The following is a 25089-nucleotide window of genomic DNA, read 5'->3' on the forward strand; positions in this document are numbered from 1 at the left end:
GGCTCCTATCTATTCCACGGGGATATCTACACACCAGCACCTTCAATGAGATGACTTCCACTCTCTGTAACCCTGCAATGGGCAATGCTGCTGGACAAGTTCTTCCATAAAAGGTGTTTACGAAGGCTACACGGCACCTTTGGCCACAACACAAATCACGCGGCAAAAGATGGCTGTATACCGCTGTTGTGTTGCAACATGCTGCAAGTGAATGGAGTTGCATTGTGATCTTCCAATAAGACCGAAAAATCAGAACTAGTTGATTATTTGTGACTTGCTTAACGAGGTCTCTGTACTTTGCTTGCGAGTCACAATGCAGCCCAATTCATTTTTACTGTGCTGTGACACAGCAGCATAGCGTGATCTTTGGTCGCATTGCCAGAGACCCAGTGTAGCTCCGCTTTAAAGGGGTTGTCCACTACTAGGATAACCCCTTCTCATTCTGAATGTTTGCCTCAATTAAAATAGATGCCAGAAAAATACCTAATGTTAAAATTACAAATAATTTTTATGTGTATTATTAAAACGAATTGGTAAGGCCCCGTAACAATTAAAGAAAGGTATATAATAAAAATCTTAACCATGACCGGGATATTTTAATACAGATCAATGTGACTCAATTACCGTATATTCCGGCGTATAAGACGACCTGGTGTATAAGACGACCCCCCTACTTTCCTGTTAAAATATAGAGTTTAGGATATATTCACCGTATAAGACTACCCCTTTTCCAACGCATACCAAACACCGGTAAAAATTTAAAAAAAACAGATTTGAATTTAACATGGTCCTTTTTTTAATTTAAATTCTTATGACATGCAGGTATATAGCAGGAAAACTGTCACTCATAAACATATTAAAATAGGGGGGACCCCACGTCATTTTTTGGGGGGGTCCCCCATTCTAATATCTAGTAAAGGCTAGGTATTCAGCTGGGGGCTGATATTAGTAGCCTGGGAAGCTCCGTGGGTATTACCCCCTTCCCAGACTTCAAACATCTGCCCCAGCCGTCTGCTTAACCTCCGCTAGAGACTATAATGATGGTGGATCCCACGCCAATTTTCTTTTTAAAAAATCCTTTATTTTAACACTAAATGACAATTGAGGGGTTAATAAAGATGCAGTCCCTAAATTATTATTAATTTTGTCATTAATTTTTCCCAAAAATGTTGACGTGGGCTTCGCCATATTTTTGTGTCCAGCCAGGTACAGCAGGCAGGAACGGGCTGCACCCAACCACCAGCTGCCTATTTGTACCTGGCCGGACACAACAATATAGGGAAGCCCTTTTTTTTTAAATTATTTCATGAAATAATTAAAAAAAAAAAAGACGTGGGGCTTCGCCCTATTTTTGTGTCCAGCCAGGTACAACTAGGCAGCTGGGGGCTGGAATCTGCAGCGCAGGGAGGCCCAAGCTTTCTGGCCCCCCCCCGCTGCAAATTGCAGTCCGCAGCCACCCCGGAAAATGGCGCGTTCATAGAAGCGCCATCTTCTGGCGCTGTACCCAACTCATCCAGGGCCCTGGTGCGGTGGCTCACTGGGTAATAAAGGGGTTAAGGCCAGCTTGGCATTATCAGCTGGCCCTAAGCCCGAAATTCATGGGGTCATGCCAATAATAGACATGACCGCCATGAATTTCTAGTAAAGTAATTAAAAAAAACACAAACACCCAGAATAAAGTCCTTTAATTGAAATAAAGACACAATTTTTTAATGTTCTAAATTAAACCATACTTACCATCACGCCCATTCCAGCTGAAGCCAACGATCTCCTGCAATAAAAGTAAAATAATAAAGCAACCTCATCCTTACCTCTCCATGGTTCCCAGGACCGGTCCAGCTCTGCTACATTCACATGACAGGCTGGACCGCAGCAGAACGCTGCCGTTCAGCTTGCCATGCGGCAGACACTGAGAAGCGCAGGCATGCTTGTGCTCCTCAGTGTCTGACTGTGACGGCATCCAGATGACCCGAGATCATGTCCAATGAACTCGGCTCACCTCATGCACGTCACTGACAGCGTGGGAAAATTCTCCTGCTCCCCGCATGCGCAGTAGAAGTTTCCCACGCTGTCAGTGACGGACGTCCAGGAGGTGAGCTGAGTTCATTGTCGGCTCATCTGGATGCCGTCACAGCCAGACACTGCAGAGCGCAAGCATGCCTGCGCTTCTCAGTGTCTGCGGGATGACAGGCTGGATGGCAGCGTTCTGCTGCGGTCCAGCCTGTCATGTGAAGGTAGCAGAGCTGGATCGGTCCTGGGAACCATGGAGAGGTAAGGATGAGGTTGCTTTATTATTTTACTTTTATTGCAGGAGATCGTTGGCTTCAGCTGGAATGGGCGTGATGGTAAGTATGGTTTAATTTAGAACAATAAAGAATTGTGTGTTTATTTCAATTAAAGGACTTTATTCTGGGTGTTTGTGTTTTTTTTAACTTTTACTATGGGGTTAGTAATGGGGGTGTCTTATAGACGCCTCTCCATTACTAACCTGGGCTTGATGTCAGCTGGCATTATAAGCTGACATCAACCCCAGCCCTATTACCCCCTGCCACCGCACCAGGGCAGCGTGGAAGAGCGAGGCTAAGTGCCAGAATTGGCGCATCCTATGGATGCGCCATTTCTGGGGCGGCTGACGGCTGGTGTTTCTAGCCTGGGAGGGGGCCAATATTCATGGCTCCCTTCCTAGGCTATTAATATCAGCCCCCAGCTATCTGCCTAGCCTTTGCTAGCTATTAAATTAGGGGGGACCCCACGTCATTTTTTTGGGGGGGTCCCCCATTTTAATAGCTAGTAAAGGCTAGGTATTCAGCTGGGGGCTGATATTAGTAGCCTGGGAAGCTCCGTGGGTATTACCCCCTTCCCAGGCTTCAAACATCTGCCCCAGCTGTCTGCTTAACCTCCGCTAGAGACTAAAATTACGGGGAACCCCACGCCAATTTTTTTTTTAAATAAATCCGTTATTTTAACACTAGATGACAAGTACAGTAACCAGCACTGTCACTGTACTTCTTATATATGTGACTGACATGTTTCTATCTATCTAATCTATGTGTGAAGCTCTATTCTGTCTGTTATAAATTGTCGGGTACCGCTGCTGAATTGCCGGCCGGCTTTTTTAAAGAGACGGTGCATGAAAACACTAATATTTGTTTTAATAAATCCTTTACACTAAATGACAAGTACAGTAAGCAATACTGTCACTGTACTTCATATATATGTGACTGACATGTTTCTATCTATCTAATCTATGTGTGATGCTCTATTCTTTCTATTCTAAATTGTCGGGTGCCGGCTTATGCCGCTGCTGAATTGCCGGCTTTTCACATATTGTCACAGAAGCGATGCGAACTTCCCAGCTCCGGACACAGCGCAGCGCTTCTGTGACAAGTGAAAGCTGTCGGCACAGAAGCCCTGCGCTGTGTCCGGAGCTGGGAATACGCAGCGATGTGTCAGTTTCAGCACAGAAGCGCTGACTGTCTGGACCTACCGCTGCCGTATTTTAACTCCCTCCACCTTATATTAACTCCGACATGGCAGGGATACGGCCACGGCAGCTTATTAACACCCCCAGAGTATCCCCGCATGTCAATTTCTGAAAGTTCAAAAGCATTACCGGCGTATAAGACGACCCCAGACTAGACAGAAGATTTTTCAGTCTTCAAAAGTCGTCTTATACGCCGGAATATACGGTACTTCATACAGTACAGACCCAAAGTTTGGACGCACCTTCTCATTTAAAGATTTTTCTGTATTTTCATGACTATGGAAATTGTACATTCACACTGAAGGCATCAAAACTATGAATTAACACATGTGGAATTATATACTTAACAAAAAAGTGTGAAACAACTGAAAATATGTCTTATATTCTAGGTTCTTCAAAGTAGCCACCTTTTGCTTTGATGACTGCTTTGAGATACAGAGCTCCAGTTCACCAGTATAAGTCATATAGCCACCCTGGGAGGATTCTTAATGCATGCACTTTGGAAAAAAAAAAAAAAAGGTTGCTGTACATGCCTATGTCCTACTATAGAAAACTGTAGCATCCAAGACTTTATTATTTATCTCTGTTTATAACCAAGATCTGGAGTTCTGAACGGTATTCAACATAGAATTCTTGACTAAGGATGAGCGGACCCGTCGAAGTTCAGGTTCTGGTACCCAACCTGAACTTTATTCCAAAGTTTGGTTCTTATCCGAACTGCAACCAGAACAATGGAGACACGAACTTTGGGTCTGGGCAAGAGAAACTCACTCTCGTTCTTGTAATCGCACCTTGAGCCTATAGAGTTGGGTGGATGCTTGAGAAGAACTCTCCAGATTAGCTAATGGGTTACCAGACCGACGGCTCAGTTATAAAGTTATTTGGGAAAGGCTGTTGCAGCCCCATTCTTTATAATAAGTGTTATTTCCCAAGTGAACGTCAAAACCATTGTCACTTTGTGTTTTTCCTTTGTACAGTAAAGCCAGCGCCACTGGAAATCAAGCCTGTCCCTGAGTGGGAAGAGCTGCCCGTACGCTCTCCAGTAACCAGAAGCTTCACACGAGAGTGAGTATTTTATCAGATTTAAGAAACGAGCTGATGGGAACACGCGTTTGGTTAGTAACATTGTGGTTTCTACATACTGTGATCCTGCGATGTCACTGGTGTGCTTCTACACGCATCGCCACTCTTAGTTGGTACTTTATTAATTTGCCATATATACAGTATACAAATTATATTCAGATCTGATGGAGGACAGTGCTGTGTAGTGAAGGAACGGGCTGCTGAAACTAAGTGTTAGTAAGTCTTGGTAAGGAAGAACCTTGTACGAAGGCTGGTCTAGCTGCAGTATATGTGTCGCTGTTACCTTTCTTTATCTCACTGTAATCTGCATTTCATCATTTTTACTCTAATATGAATCCTCTCTACACTGACTTTCTCATTAGCTGCCGCATGTAACACAAGCTTATCTAAGGAGGGTGGCATCAGCAGGCTGAACCAATGACGACACATTAGATTCAGCGTAAATGTTTTTTGTCTTGATAGCTTCCTAAGACTGACTTGCAGAATGTGGAGCTAGTCTTAAGCCACAATCTCTGGCCATGCAGTAGAATACTCTATTTCTGGTTATGTCGGCATACACTGGGGTTCCAGATCAGTTCCACATTCTCAAACAAAGAGGAATAGAGGAGCTAAATGGTAGAAAACAGTGAATATTTTTATTGCATCAAAAAGTTTAACATCACATCATAAATAATTGGATCATAGCATAGGTGAACAGAGGTGCTTGATGTCAGAAACACACAGCACCCATTGGCCCACAAAACCATACCCGCTGCATGGAGATGTAACCAGCGGGATTAGGAAACCTGAGGAAGGTGAACAGAGTAAATAAATACAGGCTATGGGCAATAATAGTATGCATTTATAAGCAGCAGTCTGCGGCAACATTAGAATGTGCCCATAGTCAAAATATCAGAAACCTTACCAGGAATTAAATTGGAAGGGCCAAAGGGTGCTGGAAGACAGAGATCTGTGGTAGAAAAGCCTCAACGCACGTTTCGCCTGAGGATTGTTGGCTTTCTCAAGCTTACCCATCACATTGCCTGATGAAGGTTGCAAGAGCGAGAACTCTCTATACCAAATCTGATGTGCCCTTTGTAAGTAACAGAAAACTGACCATATTGAGTGAGCAGAGCGTTGCATATTGTATACATGATTAGGAACCTATCTGCTGTTCCTCTTCTTTTTTTCATTTAACCAGAGTGCTGTAGATCTATTTTCTGAACAAATGATGAGACAGGCGGTGTGCCTCCGACTACACGGGCGTCCTGTAGATAAACTAGTCACAGATCACAGCTACCATAAGGCAGGGTTCACAAGTCGTCTAAAATCTGCAGCATCTTACAGCACCAGCAATCTTGTCCACATGCTGCGTTTTATTTTGGTGTGGATTTTACCTATTCATTTAAATGGGGGTCCTAAATCCACAGGATAGGGTGGCCTGGAATTGGTTTTGTGGCAAGATTAAGTGCGGAAAATATGCACAGATTTTACTTACAGAAATGCTTTGAATTTCGTACCTAAAGTCTACATTAAATCTGCATCATGTGAGCTGAGCCTAACAGAGCTGATGTAGTGTGACTTTGTGCTGTGCTGTGTATGGTCGGTCCACCTTGTTGCTGATCATGTTACATGTGACTTATCTTGTTTCTGTCCTTTAGCTCCTCCAGGTTCCCCATGCCTCCCAGACCAGACTCTGTTCATAGCACAGCTTCTAGCAGTGACTCTCAGGACAGTGAAGAAAACTACGTGCCCATGAACCCAAATCTGCCCTCAGATGGACCAGTAAGTAAAAGCAAAATCTTCCTTACTGATTTTCCATGTAATGATTTTTATCAAATGAGTTCTACACGAGTTTATAGCAAGTTAGTTTGTAATCGCCAATCTCCACTCTAAGCAGAGTAGTTTAGTATGGTGCTAGGACCAAGGGAGGTATAGATGATAAAGGTAATATAAAACCATTGCATCATGGTGCTATTGGCACATCTACACCAACAATAAGCATTTTACTGCAGTAACCTACTGAAAAGACAATGCCCAAGTATGAATAAGGAAGACCTAAGATGTGGGCTGTGTGGACATATGTATACTTACTCTAGTAAGCTGATTGAATATCTCTCTAATTCTAGTGCATATTTGAGAGCAACAGTCTTGATGGCGGAAACAGCCCTATGGTGAAACCTAAGGGCGACAAACAAGTGGAATATCTAGACTTGGATTTGGACTCCGGCAAGTCAACACCTCCAAGAAAAGTATGTGGAATGACTAAACAGATGAGAAATACTGCATTCTGAAATAAATCCTCCACCTGCTCTTTTGGGGGGAGGTGGAGTAGATGCTGATCATATCGATAAATAAAGGGTCATGATCAGGTGGGTCAGCATAGTTTGGGGGCTATTTTTAGTGAAAGTAATAGTGGTAGAAAGCAGAATTGTCTTCCCATTATCTGCATAATACTAATGTTCCTATATTTAACACCTAGACATTAAAGGATTATTTCTGACATTTATGGCAAATCCACATCATACACACATCTGATAGATGCAGGTCCTCCTTCTATCGCTTGCACCCATCGTTTGTTTTTTTTTCTGACTCACATCTGGCAGCCTCTATGTAAGACCACGTTCACACGTTGACTATTTGGTCAGTATTTTACCTCAGAATTTGTAAGCCAAAACCAGGAGTGGGTGATAAATACAGAAGTGGTGATGTGTTTCTATTATACTTTTCTTCTGATTGTTCCACTCCTGGTTTTGGGTTACAAATCCTGATGGAAAATACTGACCAAATACTGAACGTGTGAACTTGGACCCATGTGGCACTCTCTCCATTCCTTTCACTGCAACCTGAAAATTGGGGAGCAATGGATGCCATAACAGTGAATCAAAACCTACAAAAGACAAAAAATATATCTCATACCCTACCATCATTATATATAAATGTAAAGCAAAGTTGCATAATAAATATAGGGTACTTAGTGAACTATTTTTGATCAAAAAAAGTATACAAGCCGTCCCACCAGCGACAAGGTGACCCTAAATTGGGACGGTACCTATACTGCCTATATTAAAAACCTTACTGTATATCAAAGGTTTTTAATATAGACAGTGTAGGTACCGTCCCAATTTAGGGTCACCTTGTCGCTGGTGGGACGGCTTGTATACTTTTTTTGATCAAAAATAGTTCACTAAGTACCCTATATTTAATATGCAACTTTGCTTTACATTTATATATAATGATGGTAGGGTATGAGATATATTTTTTGTCTTTTGTAGGTTTTGCTTCTTTTTGCTAGTGTGAACATGCTCCTATTTCTTGCATGTGTACCATCTTAGACCTCAGTTCACATTGCTTGGCAATAACAGTGAATGTAGAGAGAGATGCTCGTGCATGGCCTCCTCTCAGTGTATATGGGAACTCCTGTACAAGAGTGAATTGCTTTCCTATCGGAAATTCATGGCTGTATAGATACCATATTTGTTTGAGATGGGAATACTTCTTTGAAAGGTAATCTGTCTCCTGGTTTTTGCTATGTGATCTGAGAGCAGCATGATGTAGGAGCAGAGCCCTTGATTCCAGCAATGTCACTTTCTGGGCTGCTTGGTATAACTTTCTGAATGCTGAGCATTGTATAACCCCACCCTCACCACTGATTGGCTGCCTCTGTGCACACACTGTGTATAGGCAGAAATCTGTCAATCAATGTTGGGGTAGGGTTACACACAGGAGACCTACATGTCATGAGATGACTCGTCCTCTAGTGATAATTTCCTGCTGATTACAACACTGATTTTATTGAAACTACAGCAAGCCGTACAGTAAGTGACACTGGAATCGGGGTCTCTCTTTACATTATGCTGTTCTCAGATTAAATAGTTTTTCCTATGAATAGATTCCCTTTTAATGAGAATCATGTTTCCTCTCTTGCAGATGCTAATGAGTTAATTTAATTTTTTTTTGCCTGTTTCTTTTTATTTTTAGAAAAAGAGCACGGCGTCCGGGAGCAGCGCAGCAGAAGAAAAGGTGGATTATGTGGTGGTTGACAAGGAAAAAACCCTGGCACTGACAAATACCAGGAAAGCATGGACTGATGAAAGACAGTCTACCGAGTCTGAAACCCCAACCAAGAGCGTCAAATGAGTGTTTCTAGAGCTGCGAAATCTTATTTCATCATGACAAGCTAGCCAAGTTTTATATGGTGCCACATTACGTCATCTGTCATTTGAAGTCAATGGAACTTGTATTTTCGGAAACATTTCAGATGGCTCAGTAAGACAAAGACTGAATTGTGCACTGTGGCGTCTCACATGTAAATACCCAACAATGGCGCAAGGACCATTGGTTTGACACATTTAGCCATGTTTTGTAGTATTACCGTTATGCACTTTGTGTGTTTGAAACAATGGTTCTTGTGGCGAACGCTTGATTTGCCATTAACAACGCTAATTTCTTTGTTTTATTCACATACTAATATAACTAAAAGCTCAATGAAACGGAGTGATAGACAGACCACCAATGCATAATACAAGCCGCCTATCACTGTCACAATAGTTGTATCTTCTGATTTACAGGTTTAGGCCTCCTTTTACGGTATCTTCTTGTGCCTGGCAAGGATACTTTTTTTCATTGCCAGCTTCACCATTTTTTTTTTTTTGTTATATATAAACTTCTAGATGTATAGTTCCAAAATTATGATAGTGTTAATGTCCATACCTGCAGAATCACGTGCTCCGTTTTTTATTACAACCTGTTTTTGTTTTTTAGAGATCATGAATGTAAAATAAGAACTTTATTCAATGCAATTTTTTTACCACCTCCCCAAAAATTAGTAGTGTTTTATGTGTTTTTATGTTATTCAAACAGGTGCGAGCCCTATATTTAGTGGTAAAGTCAGGATCACAAGATGGGAAAGCAGAAAAAACCTTTGGAAACGTATAGTAGAGACTCTTGGAACATTTGTCCTAAAAATAATGATCACGTTTGGACAAATGTCCTCAATACAAATCTCTGTATAGAAGCCAGGGAAAATTCTGATCATCCGATAACCCTTACCTATCCACCACTCTGTCTGTAGCCCCCATATAGTTGTATGAAGCAGCAGCCCGAAAACCTGTACCAACCTAACATCTATCACCTAACCAGTGGATAGGTAATGTTCATTATTGGCTGCATTGTCTCTTTAAATGCCATTGATAATTCAGTAGGATTTTTTTGGAACCAGTTAGTTTTGAGAAGAAGCCTTCTCATGTATTGCTTCTAGGTATATTATTCCATCAGTGCCATTTTATGTTCTGATCTTTAACATTTGGGAGCCTATGTATACATGTAATCCGTAATATGTAAAGCAGCTATGATTACATTATGGTAGTCCGTCAGTTATGTTGAGCATTTCTTACTATACAGTAATGTATTTTTATTTCCACACGGTGGAGATTCTGCAGGGTAGGATCTTACGCTGATGGTCACACTAGTGCCATGGAATGGGCTGTGCTCATCACGTCTGGGGTCTGCAGGACTCACGTCATCTTCTTAAGTAGCTTTTTTTTAATGTGGGATACAGAAGGTGGATTACTATTAATCAGGTACTTAGATGGCACTGCGGTGCTAATGCAACGATCAGGTTGTTACAGTGAAATATAAGCATGGAAAATTCTAATACTGTAATGCTCTTTGGAGACAGCTGCCATTAACTTTTCTAGCGCGAGTACAATACTGTGATTTGTGTTCATAAGCCAAGTAGAGAATGTTATGACACCACTGTGCCCTTTACATTGGTGTTTTTTTTTTTTAAATTACCACCTGCTTTGCCTTATATTTAAATTTTCTATGCAACTTGTTTTATATAAGCCTATGTATTTACCTTTTTAACATATTATTTAATAGTTCCCATAGTTCCCTACAATCTCTTACCTGGCCTGTTAGAAGAAAGAGCGGAGCTACATTGTACCTAAGGGACTTCATAAATGTCCTTCGTGAGTGCAGTGCCCTTTGTCACTTTATGCCATTTTAAAATAAGTCGTGTCATGCAAATGATCTTTTAAGGGGACACTATCACCAAAAAGCAGTTTCACTTGCTTATGGGTTACTGCAAGGGATTTTGTGACTTTTTACAAATCATTGTTTAAAGTTTTTAGTTTGTGATATGATTTTTTTCCCCATTGAAGATGCAGAATAGGGTTGTCCACTTTTAAAACCATATTTAAAATTGGACCCATGGAAGTGCAGCTTCTGTCCCCCCTCCCCTGTTCCTTCATACACCTGCTGGTATCTTCCACCTTGTCCTTGCTTCCTCCTCTGGTGAGGGGTGTGTCAGGTAACCACTGCAGCCAATCAGCACAGAAAAGGAAGCCAAGAGCCAGACTGGAGACGCCCACAGCAATTAGGGGGAGCAGCAGGGGCTAGTAGGTGTTCTTTTTATTTTAATATCGGATAACCCTTTAAGTGGGGAACTCTTATGAAGACACCCATTTTGTTATGATGGCTGATCGCTGAAGGTCCAGCAGTTCTGACCATTGGCCAGCTGGTATTGCAGGGTTTGATAAGGTAATAAATTTTGCAATCTATGAAGCTGGAACCTTCCTTTTTCTATTGCAGGGGGAAGCATTTAGTGGCTGTACATGCCAGGTCAGGCATGCCAACAGCTTTCAGCTCAGGGCATATATACAAGGATTGTAATGAGATGACCCCTTTTTATAGGATGCTGCTCTTGCCTCCTCATCTTCACTGCAGGAGAGGGATGGTTTACAGCCAAGTCACCAGAGACATTAACATGTCTCTAGAACCTGATAAGAGCGCTGGACATCACTAGAAATTTTTTTTCGACAAGATGCGAAACTCCCTTTGTTTTGTATCCAAGACAGTGCGATCCATGTCATTCTACCTACTATGATTTATTTCTACCTTCCTATATAATCCCCAGCTGTGTACAGAGATTGCCATAGCTCACTTCTGTACATGTCCCAAATTAACCTATTGGTGTGGTTTTCTTTTGAAGATCTAACCATGAGCCATTTTGCTGCCCTTGTAATACTAATGAAGTAATGACGTTGCCGAAGAAGGCCGTAAAACGATGTTTTGTTTTTGTTTTTTTTTATGCCCAGACTGCCGACTAGCCCGATTGGACACCATTTGTCAGGACATGTGAAACCTGAAATAATTAATATACACAAGGATAGATATGTCAAAATGGAAAATATACACTGTTGGAAAAAAAAACTTTTCTTGTAATAACTTTGCAAATATTTCATTCTATGGTGATGGTATCCCTTTAAATAGGATTAGCAACTGTTTCTTCTTTTCTGGGCAAAATATGATTTTATAGAAGATGTAACCCACCAAGTAATATAAAAGACTTTATAATTCTGCTAAAGTGCATAATACTACTGTTACAGCATGCAAATCCTTTCCTTTGTATGTACTGTAAAGAGATTTGTCAATTGGTAACCAAAATGTTGTACAATATGGAATGGTAGTTACCCAGTCAGCAGATGACCCAGTCAGCAGATGACCAGACCATAAAGTAGTATTCGCCAATGAAATGTGCTTCCTATGGGCTATGTCTCTGTGCCCGTGCTCTCGGTCTGAGCAGTTCTGGATCACCCACCTATGGTAATGTTTATATAGCATTGTCACCTCAGACTGTAAGGACAATGGTCACCAGGAACATGTCCATATGTGCGAGTCGTAAGACAAGCTGATGACCTGGTACTTGGATTTCATGTGGAAGAGCGTTAGAAATGATTCATTTGCCCATGTGATTTAAGAATGTGTCTAATTGTTTTTAGTGTGTTAAACTGGTACTTACTGTCACTGACACCAGTGCAGGAGCTAACGAACACGAACCAACGTCTACAGAAATAAACCTCTCTTGCTCACTGTATTCTATTTCTGCCTCTTATCTCCTCTCTCAGTAAATGTGACCTCATTGTATATTGGCCAAATGGCTAAGTTCATATTTTTTTTGCTGCAGGACATATGCTGTGTGGACAAAAGTATTGAGCACCTACAGGAACTTTTATGACCTCCTTTTTCAAATGTATAGGCATTAATATACAATGGGTCCCACTTTGAAGTTAAGCTTCCACTGTTCTGGGAAAGTTTTCAACTTTCAACTCGATTTTGGTGTTTGTGGGAATTTTTGCCCATTTTTCCAGAAGGGCATTTGTGAGGACAGACACAGATGTTGGATGAAAGCACCTGACTTGCAATCTTGATTATACTGCACCCCAAAGATGTTTGATCGGCTTAAGGTCAGGTCTCTGTGCGGCCGGTGAAGTTCTTCCTCACAAAGCTCATCCATCTATGCCTTTATAGACTATTGTTTGTGTACTGGGGCACAGCCATGCTGGAACAGAAAAAAGCTTCCCCAATTTGTTTTCACAAAGTTAAAAGCATACAGTTTTCCAAAATGTCTTGGTTTGCTGAAGCATTACGTTTTCCCTTCGCTGCAATTAAGGATCTAGGCTAACCCTGAATAAAGAGAACACTGACAATGTCATTCTTGATCACTGAGAGAACTCTCTTCCTGCCTGGCACTGATCAGTCTGATCAGTGCAGGGCAGAAAAGCACACTACAAGGATCTGAACATCTCCAAGGCTCCACGGATACTGCAGATCCTGGCTAAATGAAGGATGTTTCAGGTCTGGAAGACTGGAAGAAACCTCAAAATGCTGCAATGTATACTATACATGTTTCATGATGGAGCTGAGTGTGTGGTTAAGATGTGTGCTGCATGTATGTGTTATATGCCCTGTGTGTTCATGTAGCAGAGTTATGAGTGTATGACATTCTATTTAAGGACAGACACTTTTAGTTTGAAAAGAGCAACTTTTTCCATTATTTTGTAAATTTCAGTTATGTTTTAGCTAATTCAGACTATATCGATCTACATCCCCAATTCCAAAAAGAGTTGGGACACTTTTTTTTGTGAAATGTAAAGAAAATAAGAATGCAATGGTTTGGAAATCTCATGTGGCCATTTTTTATTCACAACAGAACATAAAACACACATCTCAAAGTATGGACAGGGCCATGTCTACCATTGTGAGGTATCCCCCCTTCTTTTTTTTTTTTTTTTTTTTTTTTTTTTTTTATACAACAGTCTGGAAATGTCTGGGCAGTGAGGAGACCGATTTCTGGAATTTTTTTGGGGCAGGAATATTGTTCCATTCTTGTCTGATGTAGGATTTTAGCTGCTGAACAGTCCTGGTTCTTCTTTGCTGGATGTTTCATTTCACAATGCACCAAATATTTTCTATTGGTGCAAGGTCCGGACAGCAGGCGGCCGGTTCATCACATACACTCTTTTGCAAAGCTAGACTGTTGTGATGGATGTTGTATCTGGTTTTGTATTTTCTTTCTGAGATATGCAAGAAATTGCCTAAAATAGACACTTTCTGAATCCGAGCATATGTTCTAAAACCTCTATGTAATCCTCAGCACTAATAGTGCCATTTAAGATGTGTAAGCTGCCCATGCCATTGTCACTAATGCAGCCCCATACCATCAGAGTTGCAGGCTTTTGAACTGTGCGCTGACGACAAGCTGGGTGGTCCCTCTCCTCTTGCATCCACAAGACGGTGTCCTTGATTTCCATAAAGAATTTCAAATTTTGATTCATCTGACCATAGAACTGTTTTCTATTTTGCCTCCGTCCAGTTTAAATGAGCTTTGACCTAGAGAAGATAACAGCATTTCTGGATTGTGTTGATATATGGCGGCTGCTTTGCATGATAGAGCTTTAACTCCTTCCTGACATTGGACATAACATTATGTCCCATTTTGCAGTGCATTGTCGCAAATGGATGTACCGGTATGTCTTGGCGATTGTGGGTATGGAGCTGTGCCTGCACAATCACCGCAAGGAGCTCTGCTTAAATGACAGCCCAACTGGATGTAACAGCTAGGACTGGTGCCTGCACCTTCCCCGGTTGTTTCACCTTCTAAATACCGCAAACAATAGCCAGGGGCATTCAGTAGACCGAACAAGGGAGGGGTCTCTCTCCCACCTCATCGGCACCCAAGCGACGTGAGCACAGGGAGCCGATCGTTGTCATGGCAGCTGCAGGTCAAATAATGACCACTGGGTTTGCCAGCTAAGGTGGCCTGTTAGACCCTGCCATAAGCATGGTCGAAAAGGCGTGGTCAGTATCACACTGAATGCTTTAATGCATTGCAATACATGTGTATTACAGTGCATTAGAGCAGTCATCAGGCTAATTAAAGTCCCATAGGAGAATTGCGAAAGTTTTTTCTTTTTTTTAAAAGTTAATATAAACAACCCACAATATAAAGAATGGGAAAAAATGATAATAAATACGCATATTTTATGTAAAAACAAAAATAAAAAAAGTACACATTTGATATTGCTGTGTGTGGAATGACCTGACCCCTAGCGTAAAAAAAAAATAAAAAAAAAGTAAAAAATGACATATGGCAAAACTAATTTTTTTCATCATACCGCCGAATAAAAGTGGAATAAAACATGATGAAAACGTATGTAAATAGAAATGTAAATTAAATTAAAATGTCGTGTTGTCCAACAGAAAAACAAGTCCCCACTGAGCTCAGTCAGTAGAAAAATACAAAAGCTATAGCTCTCAGAATATTCTGACTTATAGAAAAAAGTGTGTAAAAGACAAAAAAAAAAGCACCCTCCATAAATGTGGTATCACTTTCTACCACACAATGAATGGCATAAAAAAAATAAATCCTGAATTGTTTTATGTTCACTCTGCTTTCCAAAAATAGGAGCCAAAAGCGGTAAAAAAAAGTTATGCACCCCAAATTGCTACCAATAATGCAAAAAGTTTTTTTTTTTGTTAAATAAAAAAACATTTTTTTAGTGTGATAGTAACAAAAGCTTAAAAAAAACTATAAATCTGGTAACATTTCTCCTTGTGGAGAGCGACATGCTAAGCACATCAAGGTGAGGAGACTTTTCAAGCCGCAATGCTCCTCTGGGAAATATGCAAATTGTCTCTTAAGAGAGGAAGAGGACTAGAACTCTAGTGCCACCTATTGGAAGTAGCAATCCTAAAAGACAATATTGACCCTTTTAACGAGCCTTATCACATGACTTATGATAAAAGCTAAGACAAGAAACTGAATTTGCAGACACTGTGTTCCGGGGTACTGCCCCTAGTCAGTGCAGTGTGTGAGTTCTGGTTTGGCTGGGTGAGAGGCGTCAGTGTCTGCAATTTGAGTTTCTGGTCTTGGCTTTTATCCTAAGTCATGTGACAAGGCTCGTTAAAGGGTCGATATTGACTTTTAGGATTGCTACTTCCAATAGGTGGCACTAGAGTTCCAGTCCTCTTCCTCTCTGAAGAGACAATTTTGTATAAATCTCGTATCACTATAATCATACTGACCTGAAGAATAAATCCTCCTCATCACTTATACCGCACAATAAATGTTTAAAATAAAAAAAAAAATCCTTGAACAGCTATTGATTTGTTAAATCTGTCACCCAAATATCGCAATAAGGTTTTGGTCACATTTATTCTGCGCTCTACTACACTGAGCTACATTGGAGCTTTCCATCGAAATCTATGAAATACGTCATTGAGACAAAACTCCTGATGCAAAATTCACTCTGAGACACTTTGGACTCTGTCTGGCCTGTGATCTGGTGATGATGAGCACGCTTTTGTGCACCACTGAAAAGACAGACACTGCCAAATAGGTGCCAAAGTATAGAGTAACTCTGCTGCCTAATTATAGTGATTGGATCCCTCGGGGGTTTCATTTGAATCATGCATTTCGGAGATTTAGATGGAAACGCCGACTTTACGTGCTCAGCACAGAACACAGGATAAATGTGATCAAAGCCTTAAAAGTGAACCAAAATGTTATGTACCCCAAAAAAGGTAACAATATAAAAGCTTCAACTCAATCCACATAAAAGAAGTCCCCGCTCAGGTCCATCATCTATTACTGGAAATTGATTCTTCCCTTCTGAGCTTTGCACTTTGCCTGAAAAGTAGTTTCCGACCACATATGGGGTATTGGCGCACGCAGGAGAAATTGCCTTACAAATTATGTGCTCCATTTTCTCCTATTAGCCCCTTTGAAAGTGAAAAACTTGAGGCAACAACAATATTTTAATGGAAAAAATAAAAAAAAATTCACAATCCAATATTATACAATTCCGTGAATAATATGTAGGTTTTAAACAATGCAATTTCACTATAAGCTGTAATACTGTGGTATGCCAATATAATTTAGGTGCGATCATGTCATATTTACCCCAAATCATATTAATAAAATACATGAGCTCTGGGCACAAAACAAAAAAAGCCCTCACACTGCTACATAGCCAAAAAAAAAAAAGTTGAGTCTCAGAAAATGATGGTACAAACAAGTTATTGATATTTTCACTACTAAAATTAAAAAAACTGGACAAGTTTGATATTGCTGTAAGGCTGTGTGCCCACTATGCGTTTTTTAAGCGTTTCCGCAGCGGCAAATTCCGCCGCTTAAACGCTTGTTAGTAGGTCTGCAATGTTCCCCAATGATAATCCACATGTGCTGTGCACATGCTGCAGAGCTTTCCGCTGCGGATTATCATTACGGAAAAATCCGCAGCACTACCAATTATTTTGCAGAACCGCGGCGTTTTCTCTGCCGTTGACTTGCATTGAATCGCTTAATATCCGCATGACTACATATGCACATGCGGATATTAAGTGATTCAATGTGCGGATGGTACCTGGGGTTGGAGAAGATGAGACTCTCCCCCGGACCCGGGTACCATAGTACCTGTAAAAAAAAAAAAAAAAAAAAAAAAAAGAATTTAAAATAAAAAAACCCCATTATACTCACCTTCTGATGGCCGCCGGTCTTCTATCCTGTACGTCTCGGCGGCTCGCGATGGAGTAAAAGGACCTTCCATGACGTCATTCAGTCATGTGACAAGTCACGCGACCGCTGATGTCGTCGGTCGCGTGACCTGTCACATGACTAAATGACGTCATGGAAGGTCCTTTTACACTACCGCGAGATACTGGGGAGACCGGACGCATCGGATAAGGAGTCCAGGGGCCATCAGAAAGTGAGTATAATGTTTTTTTTTTTTTTTTTTTACCATTTTTATTCTTTTTTTTTTTAATTAACTTGGTCACACTATATAAAATCCATACCATTTGCATGGATTTATATAGTGTGACCAAATTGTCAAGCACTTTTCAAGTGATGCTAAAATTGCTTGGAAAGCGCTTGACAACCTGCATGCAGAAATCGCATGTGCAAAATGCGTGATAACCGCTTGTCTCTGGCTGAAAAAAACGCATGTACAATCCGCATGTACAATCCACATGCGTTTTTTCTGCCAGGGAGATGCAGAAACGCTCAGGAAAAATCCGGAGCATTTCTGCAGCGTGGGCACATAGCCTAATTGTACTGATAAAAAGAATCATGGTGCTAGGTCACAATGAACGGCATAAAAACAAAACCCAAAAACCAATTATGGAATTGCGTGTTTTTGCAATGTCAACACAATTATTTTCCCGTTTTTAGTACATTATATGGTAAAATGAATGGTATCGTTCAAAACTACAAAAAGCGCTCACATGGCTGTCAATGGAAAAATAAAGCTATTGTTTTAGGAAGAAGGGGAGGGGGAAAAAAAAGAGCAAAAACAGAATCCTGAGGCTTTAATCATGTATGGTGTATCTAATTTTCTGTTTGGGCCACACTGAAGTGCTCATATCAATTTTTATGCATTTTAAATAATAAAGTTTCACTTTGACGCATGAAGCTGCCTGCGCTTATAAAGTACTAAGTGGCATTTTGACCATGTGCCAGGTGTCCACTTTCAGAAAATATAAGAATGTGGGTTTATATTTTTTATTTTGTAATAAAGATTGTTTGTACATGTCAAAATTGTTCAAAGGCGTAAAATGTCAGAGCCCAAGCAGCAAAATGGTAAATGTGCAACTAAAGTAAGCCAACTGAGAGGTAGTGTAAACTTGGAGTAAGACTGTCTTAACCCTTTAATGACCGCCGATACGCATTAAATGGCGGTTATAAAGGGGCCTTATTCCCGATCGCTGTTTTAAAACGGCGATCGGGAATACATAAGTAGCGCCTCCCCAAAGCCGAAATACAGTCATATGAAAAAGTTTGGGCACCCCTATTAATCTTAAGCTTAATGTTTTATAAAAATTGGTGTTTTTGCAACAGCTATTTCAGTTTGATATATGTAATAACTGTTGGATACAGTAATGTTTCTGCCTTGAAATGAGGTTTATTGTACTAACAGAAAATGTGCAATCTGCATTCAAACAAAATTTGACAGGTGCATAAGTATGGGCACCTCACCAGAAAAGTGACATTAATATTTAGTAGATCCTCCTTTTGCAAAAATAACAGCCTCTAGTCGCTTCCTGTAGCTTTTAATGAGTTCCTGGATCCTGGATGAAGGTATTTTTGACCATTCCTCTTTACAAAACAATTCCAGTTCAGTTAAGTTTGATGGTCTCCGAGCATGGACAGCCCTCTTCAAATGATCCCACAGATGTTCAATGATATTCAGGTCTGGGGACTGGGATGGCCATTCCAGAACATTGTAATTGTTCCTCTGCATGAATGCCTGAGTAGATTTGGAGCGGTGTTTTGGATCATTGTCTTGGTGAAAGATCCATCCACTGCGTAACTTCAACTTTATCACTGATTCTTGAACACTATTGCCAAGAATCTGCTGATACTGAGTGGAATCCATGCGTCCCTCAACTTTAACAAGATTCCCAGTGCCGGCATTGACCACACAGCCCCAAAGCATGATGGAACCTCCACCAAATTTTACTGTGGGTAGCAAGTGTTTTTCTTGGAATGCTGTGTTTTTTTTGCCACCATGCATAACGCCTTTTTGTATGACCAAACAACTCAATCTTGGTTTCATCAGTCCACAGGACCTTCTTCCAAAAAGAAATAGGCTTCTTCAAATGTGCTTTTGCATACCTCAGCCGACTCTGTTTGTGCGTACTTGCAGAAACGGCTTCTTTCGCATCACTCTCCCATACAGTGTATGTTTCATCATACTGACACAAAATTTTAATAAAGTGATCAAAAAGTCAAATATAATAAGTGTTTTCACTTATACCAAATCATCCCACAAAAAAAAGCCATAATATGGCTCATTCAGCAAAAATAAAGTTACAGCTCTCAGAATATGATAATGCAAAACATAAATTTTTGTAAAATGTTTAGTCTGTAAAAGTAGCAAAGCAAAAAAACAATATTAATCTGGTATCACTGTAATTGTACTGACCCGAAGAATAAATCTGTCTTATCAGTTTTACTAAAAGTTTATATATAATATGAATGAGGGGAATCCTATACGAGGGTCATTTTGTGTACCCCAGGATGTGCATAGAAACTTGCTAAACCTGCTGGAGAGCATTGTAATTACAGCCACAGCTGTGGTTACAATGCAGAATAAAGGAGAGCGTGGATTTGGTCAAACTATTTGACCAAGTCATATTTAGGAAAACCTGACATGGGCTTTTATTTTTGGAGAGATCTGTAGGATGGTAGTGGGATAGATCTCTCCCTCCACTCTGGGCCTTGGGAGTGGCCCATGTCCTTGATTCCTATTTAACTTTCAGTTAATATTTGGGTGTCAGTATTGGGTTTTCAAGCAACAGCATGGGAGCAAGCCTGTCTGTGTGAAACTAAACGCGTACCACAGAGACTTCAGCAAGCCATTACCGCACCCACGAATTATATGGTGGTGCAGTAGTCCATGGAAACTGATTGATACGGACTGACGGGAACGTTCCGGCTGCGAATCGGAGAATAAAGTTTTGTATTTGTAAGTTGGAAAATAGTCGTTTAAGTTGCACTTTCTTGGGTCACTGTCTCACTGCCGCCCGGACACGAAAGCTGCTGCCTTACTACAATATGTATGTATGTAAATACATAAAATAACTGAATTGCTGGTTTTTGTTTATCGTGTGTGTGAAAAATCTCAATAAAAGGCAATCAAAAAACTTTATATTTCCAAAAATAGTACCAAAAAAATCTCCAACTCATCATGCAAAAATTAAGCTCTCATACAGCTCTGTTCGCCAAAAAATAAAAGTTACAGCTCTCAGAATATGGCATTTTTACTGTATAATAGCAACAAAACTTAAACCTGATATAAATCTGGTATATCTATGTAATCGCACCGACCCGAAGAATAAAGCTGTCTTATCACTTATACCGCACAGTGAACTGCGCAAAAATAAAAATAACTTTTTATACTGTTGTCCATTTGTTCATTCTTCCTCCCAAAAATCGGAACAAGGCTTGGGTCACATTTATCCTGGGCTCTTTGCTGAGTGTCTACATCTGGGTTTCTATGTAAATCCCCAAAACCGTGATTCAGACAAAACCCCGATGGAACCACTCATTTATGAGGCAGCTGAAGTCCCTTTAGACGCAGCCTGGTCTCTCTTCCGGCAATGTCCCATTATTTTAGGCGTCTTTTTAGCACACAAGTGTGGGGACCACAGTTCTGTGAACGCCTAAAAATATGGACACCACCGGAACCGGATGGCAAGCAGAGTCCAAAGTTATTCCATCTGTCTTATTAGTGTGCGTGGTTCCGTTGGGAGTTTCGTCTGAATCGTATTTTTGTGGGATTTACACGGAAACCCCAACATAAGTGCTCAGTGTAGAACACCAGAATGTGATCCCATCCTTATAATGAAAGCGATAAAAAAAAGTTATGTACCTGAAAATATTAACAATAAAAACCCTAATTTACCCTGCACAAAACCAGCCCACACTCAGGTCCATCATCGGTCACTGGAAATATAGGGGTTCCCACGTTGCTGGTAGAACAAAGACTCTGGAAAAGCGACACTGCTCCCAACCCCTCAAGTAAAATCCATGCTCCCAAATCCAAATGCTCCTTCCTTCTGAGCTCCATTGTGCCTAAACCGCATTAAGCAGCCACACGTTTGGCATTGTAGTGTGGAGAGCCCAATTAACGGGAATCTGTCAGCAGGTTTTTGCAACCTCATCTGAGAGCAGCCTGATGTTGGCAAAGAGGAGCTAAATCCAATGATGTATCACATAGATTACTGGGTACAGCAGTTCTCACAGTTTTTTGATTTAGCAATTAGGCAGAGCTGAAAAGCTAACCCCGTCCACACCAGGCTATGTATATACAATGTCCATAGACAGTGAGCTATCCATCACATGAGGGGGCGTGTCAGACCAAGGCTCACTGGTGAAAAAAAACGCACCAAAAATGCAGGTAAATTTTTGCAGCGTTTATTCTGCGTTTTTGATAGCAAAATACAATGGGGTTATTTTTTTCACAAAACTTTATGTAGATGCATAAATAGAGACCGAAGGACAGTGAAAAAAAACGCATCAAAAAATGCAGCAAAACCTGCAGATTTGATGCAGCTCATTTCGTGCCACAACATGTGGGAACAGCCTTAAAGGGGTATTCCCATCTCCAAGATCCTATCCCAATATGTAGTAGGTGTAATAATAGTAATATTAGCAAATATCTCCAATTAGAAATGTAGTATATTTTTTCTGATTCGCTATCTCTCTTTCCTCATGTGCAGGTATCGCAGGACCATGGATACCTAAGGTCCTGCAATGCCTGCACATGAGGAAAGAGACATAGCGAATCAAAAATACTATACTACATTTCTAATTGGAGGTATTTTCTAATATTATTATTACACCTACTACATATTGGGATAGGGTCTTTGAGATGGGAATACCCCCTTAAGGTCAAAATTGGCTCAGTCACTAAGGGGTTAAAATATGCCAGATTTACCAAACAGCATTAACCCCTGTGATAAATCTCGCACACTTTGGCACACAAGTTTGCACTGTCAAAGAATCAGACATCAGTGATAAATCTGCAAATTGGTTTATCTATAATTGTGACTTGCTTTACTATCAGACCATATTTTATTATTAAACAGATCAGAAATCCAGGTAATCCCAGTGGGGTTCACTTACTTTTCATTGCAATTGAATGTCTCATAAAATCATATATCGAAATTCTCTAAAGGATGTCTTAATTTACATATCTGTCTGCTAATGTAAAGTAGAAGTATAACCACTTTTCAATCCATTTAATTAATAAAGATGCATTCAAAGCATCAGGCTATGTGCCCACGTTGCGGAACTGAAGCATATTTTTTTCGCTTCTCCCTGGTGGGAAAATCGCATGCGGATTTTACATGCGGTTTTCCCGCCAGGTAGAAGCGTTTGTGAGGCGTCTTTGCAGCGTCTTTGCATGTATTTCCGCATGCGGGTTATCAAGCACTTCTCCAAGTGATTTAAGCATCACTTGGAAAAGTGCTTGACAACTTGTTCACACTATATAAATCCATGCAACCGGCATGGATTTATATAGTGTGACCAAGTAATAGTTAAAAAAAAAAAAAAAGAATCAGAATGGTAAAAAATAAAAAAATAAAGTTTATACTCACTTTCCGATGCATAATCCGATGCATTCCGATGCATAATCTCTTAGTTTGCGAGTGTGAACGAGCTGCGTGTGTCCGGAGCGTAAATGCGAACGAAAGTAAGTGTGTGACTTGTTTTTCAGTGACTTTGGATTCAGGGAGTTTGGAAGGGAGGACTTGGGACTGAATTGCTGACTGTATTTCATTCTTTCTTTACTTTACTTTTTACTTAATTAATCTACCTGACCTACTTATCTGATTCCCCCGTCCATACTTGATACTTAATTGATCCCCCGTCCATACTTAACTGATCCCCCGCCGATATCTAATTGATACACTTGCACATCCCTAATTGATCCCCGTCCATACACCTATATATAAATAATTGTGTTTTATACTTGTATATATATATACTGACTGTATCTCCATATTTAGAATGACGTCCATTTTGGCCGGAGCCGTGCAGTGTACATCTTGCGCAACGTATGCATTCCGTGAGCAACCGCTCGAGGATCCATACTGCTGCGAGAGATGTGAGCATATCGTGCACTTGGAAGCCCAAATTCTGGATCTAAGTGCTCAGATAGCGGTACTGAGGAGCATCGACAACATGGAACGGAGTTTGCTGCTCACCGAGCAGACACTCAATGGGTCAATACTGGGGGTGGAGCATAGAGGGGAAGTGCAGGCTGAACAGGCAGGGAGCTGGATAACAGTTAGGAGGGATAGAGGGAAGAAGTATAGGAAGGCTGGTTCAGAACCGGCATTATTGGAGCACGACAGATCCTCTGACCGCCGGGGGAGTGTATGCTCCAGTAATGAGGGGGAGGGGGGAAGTGTAGGGCAGGCAAGACAGGTTCTGGTAGTGGGTGACTCTATTATTAGGGGGACAGACAGGGCAATCTGTCACAAAGACCGGGATCGCCGAACGGTGTGCTGCCTCCCTGGCGCTCGAGTCCGGCACATCGCGGATCGGGTTGACAGGTTACTGGGTGGGGCTGGCGAAGAACCAGCGGTCATGGTCCACATCGGCACCAATGACAAAGTGAGTGGTAGATGGAGGGTCCTTAAAAATGATTTCAGGGACCTAGGTAGGAAGCTTAGGGCAAGGACCTCCAAGGTAGTTTTCTCAGAAATACTACCAATCCCGCGAGCCACACAGGAGCGCCAACGGGAAGTTAGGGAGGTGAATAAGTGGCTAAAGAGTTGGTGCAAGGCAGAAGGGTTTGGGTTCATGGAGAACTGGGCCGACTTTGCGGTCGGCTACAGGCTCTACCGTAGGGACGGGCTGCACCTCAATGGGGAGGGTGCAGCGGTGCTGGGGAAGAAGATGGCTAATAGGTTGGAGGAGTTTTTAAACTAGAGACGGGGGGGGAACCAAGGAAATAGGTGGGATGTGAGGCAAGCAAGGGGGAAGGGGAGAAGTGAATATAATGAGGGTGGAGAGGGGAGTGGGGATAGTACAGTTAGATCGTTAGAGAAGAATAGGATGCTAAATAACCCCAAAGTTTTATCTTGCATGTTGACCAACGCAAGAAGCCTGACCAATAAGGCGGATGAGCTGCAGGCGCTTATATCGGAGGAGAGGTATGACATTGTAGGTATAACAGAGACTTGGCTAGACGATAGCTACAACTGGGCGGTAAATTTATTAGATTATAGTTTATTTAGAAGGGACCGGAAACAGGGGAAAGGCGGAGGAGTCTGCTTATATGTAAAGTCATGTCTAAAACCCAGACTAAGGGAAGATATAGGAGAGGGAGAAGAGGGGGTCGAGGCCATGTGGGTAGATATAGAGGGAACTAAAAATAATAATAAAATATTACTGGGGGTCTGCTATAAGCCACCCAATATAACAGAGGAGAATGAGAATCTGCTATTAGGACAAATAGACAAAGTAGCAAAACATAATGAAGTGATTGTAATGGGGGATTTCAACTACCCGGATATTGACTGGGAAACAGAAACCTGTAGATCTCAGAAAGGAAAAAGGTTCTTGACAAATATTAAGGATAATTATCTCTCCCAACTAGTGCAGGAACCAACGAGAGGGAAGGCCGTGTTGGACTTAATATTGACTAATAGGCCTGATAGAATATCTGAGGTGCAGATAGGGG

General features: G+C 41.1%; 1 protein-coding gene across 4 annotated transcripts in view; it reads left to right on the plus strand.

The window, feature by feature from the left end:
• Positions 1 to 12425, plus strand: part of GAB1 (GRB2 associated binding protein 1) — a 117287-nt gene extending 104862 nt beyond the window's left edge. For 3 of the 4 annotated variants that reach the window (XM_073642264.1, XM_073642271.1, XM_073642279.1), the window contains 4 exons: positions 4462 to 4549; positions 6208 to 6331; positions 6676 to 6798; positions 8528 to 12425. In XM_073642264.1, the coding sequence (XP_073498365.1) occupies positions 4462 to 4549; positions 6208 to 6331; positions 6676 to 6798; positions 8528 to 8686 (494 nt within the window). In that variant the 3' untranslated portion in view covers positions 8687 to 12425. Of the gene's footprint in view, positions 1 to 4461; positions 4550 to 6207; positions 6332 to 6675; positions 6919 to 8527 lie in introns of all 4 variants that reach the window. The other variant, XR_012247540.1, reaches the window with a different exon arrangement.
• The last annotated feature ends 12664 nt before the right edge of the window (positions 12426 to 25089 follow it).

Source organism: Phyllobates terribilis, unplaced genomic scaffold (genome assembly GCF_046119375.1).
Source record: "Phyllobates terribilis strain yellow unplaced genomic scaffold, ASM4611937v1 Scaffold_1__5_contigs__length_1240528914, whole genome shotgun sequence".
In the NCBI taxonomy this organism is placed as follows: Eukaryota; Metazoa; Chordata; class Amphibia; order Anura; family Dendrobatidae; genus Phyllobates; species Phyllobates terribilis.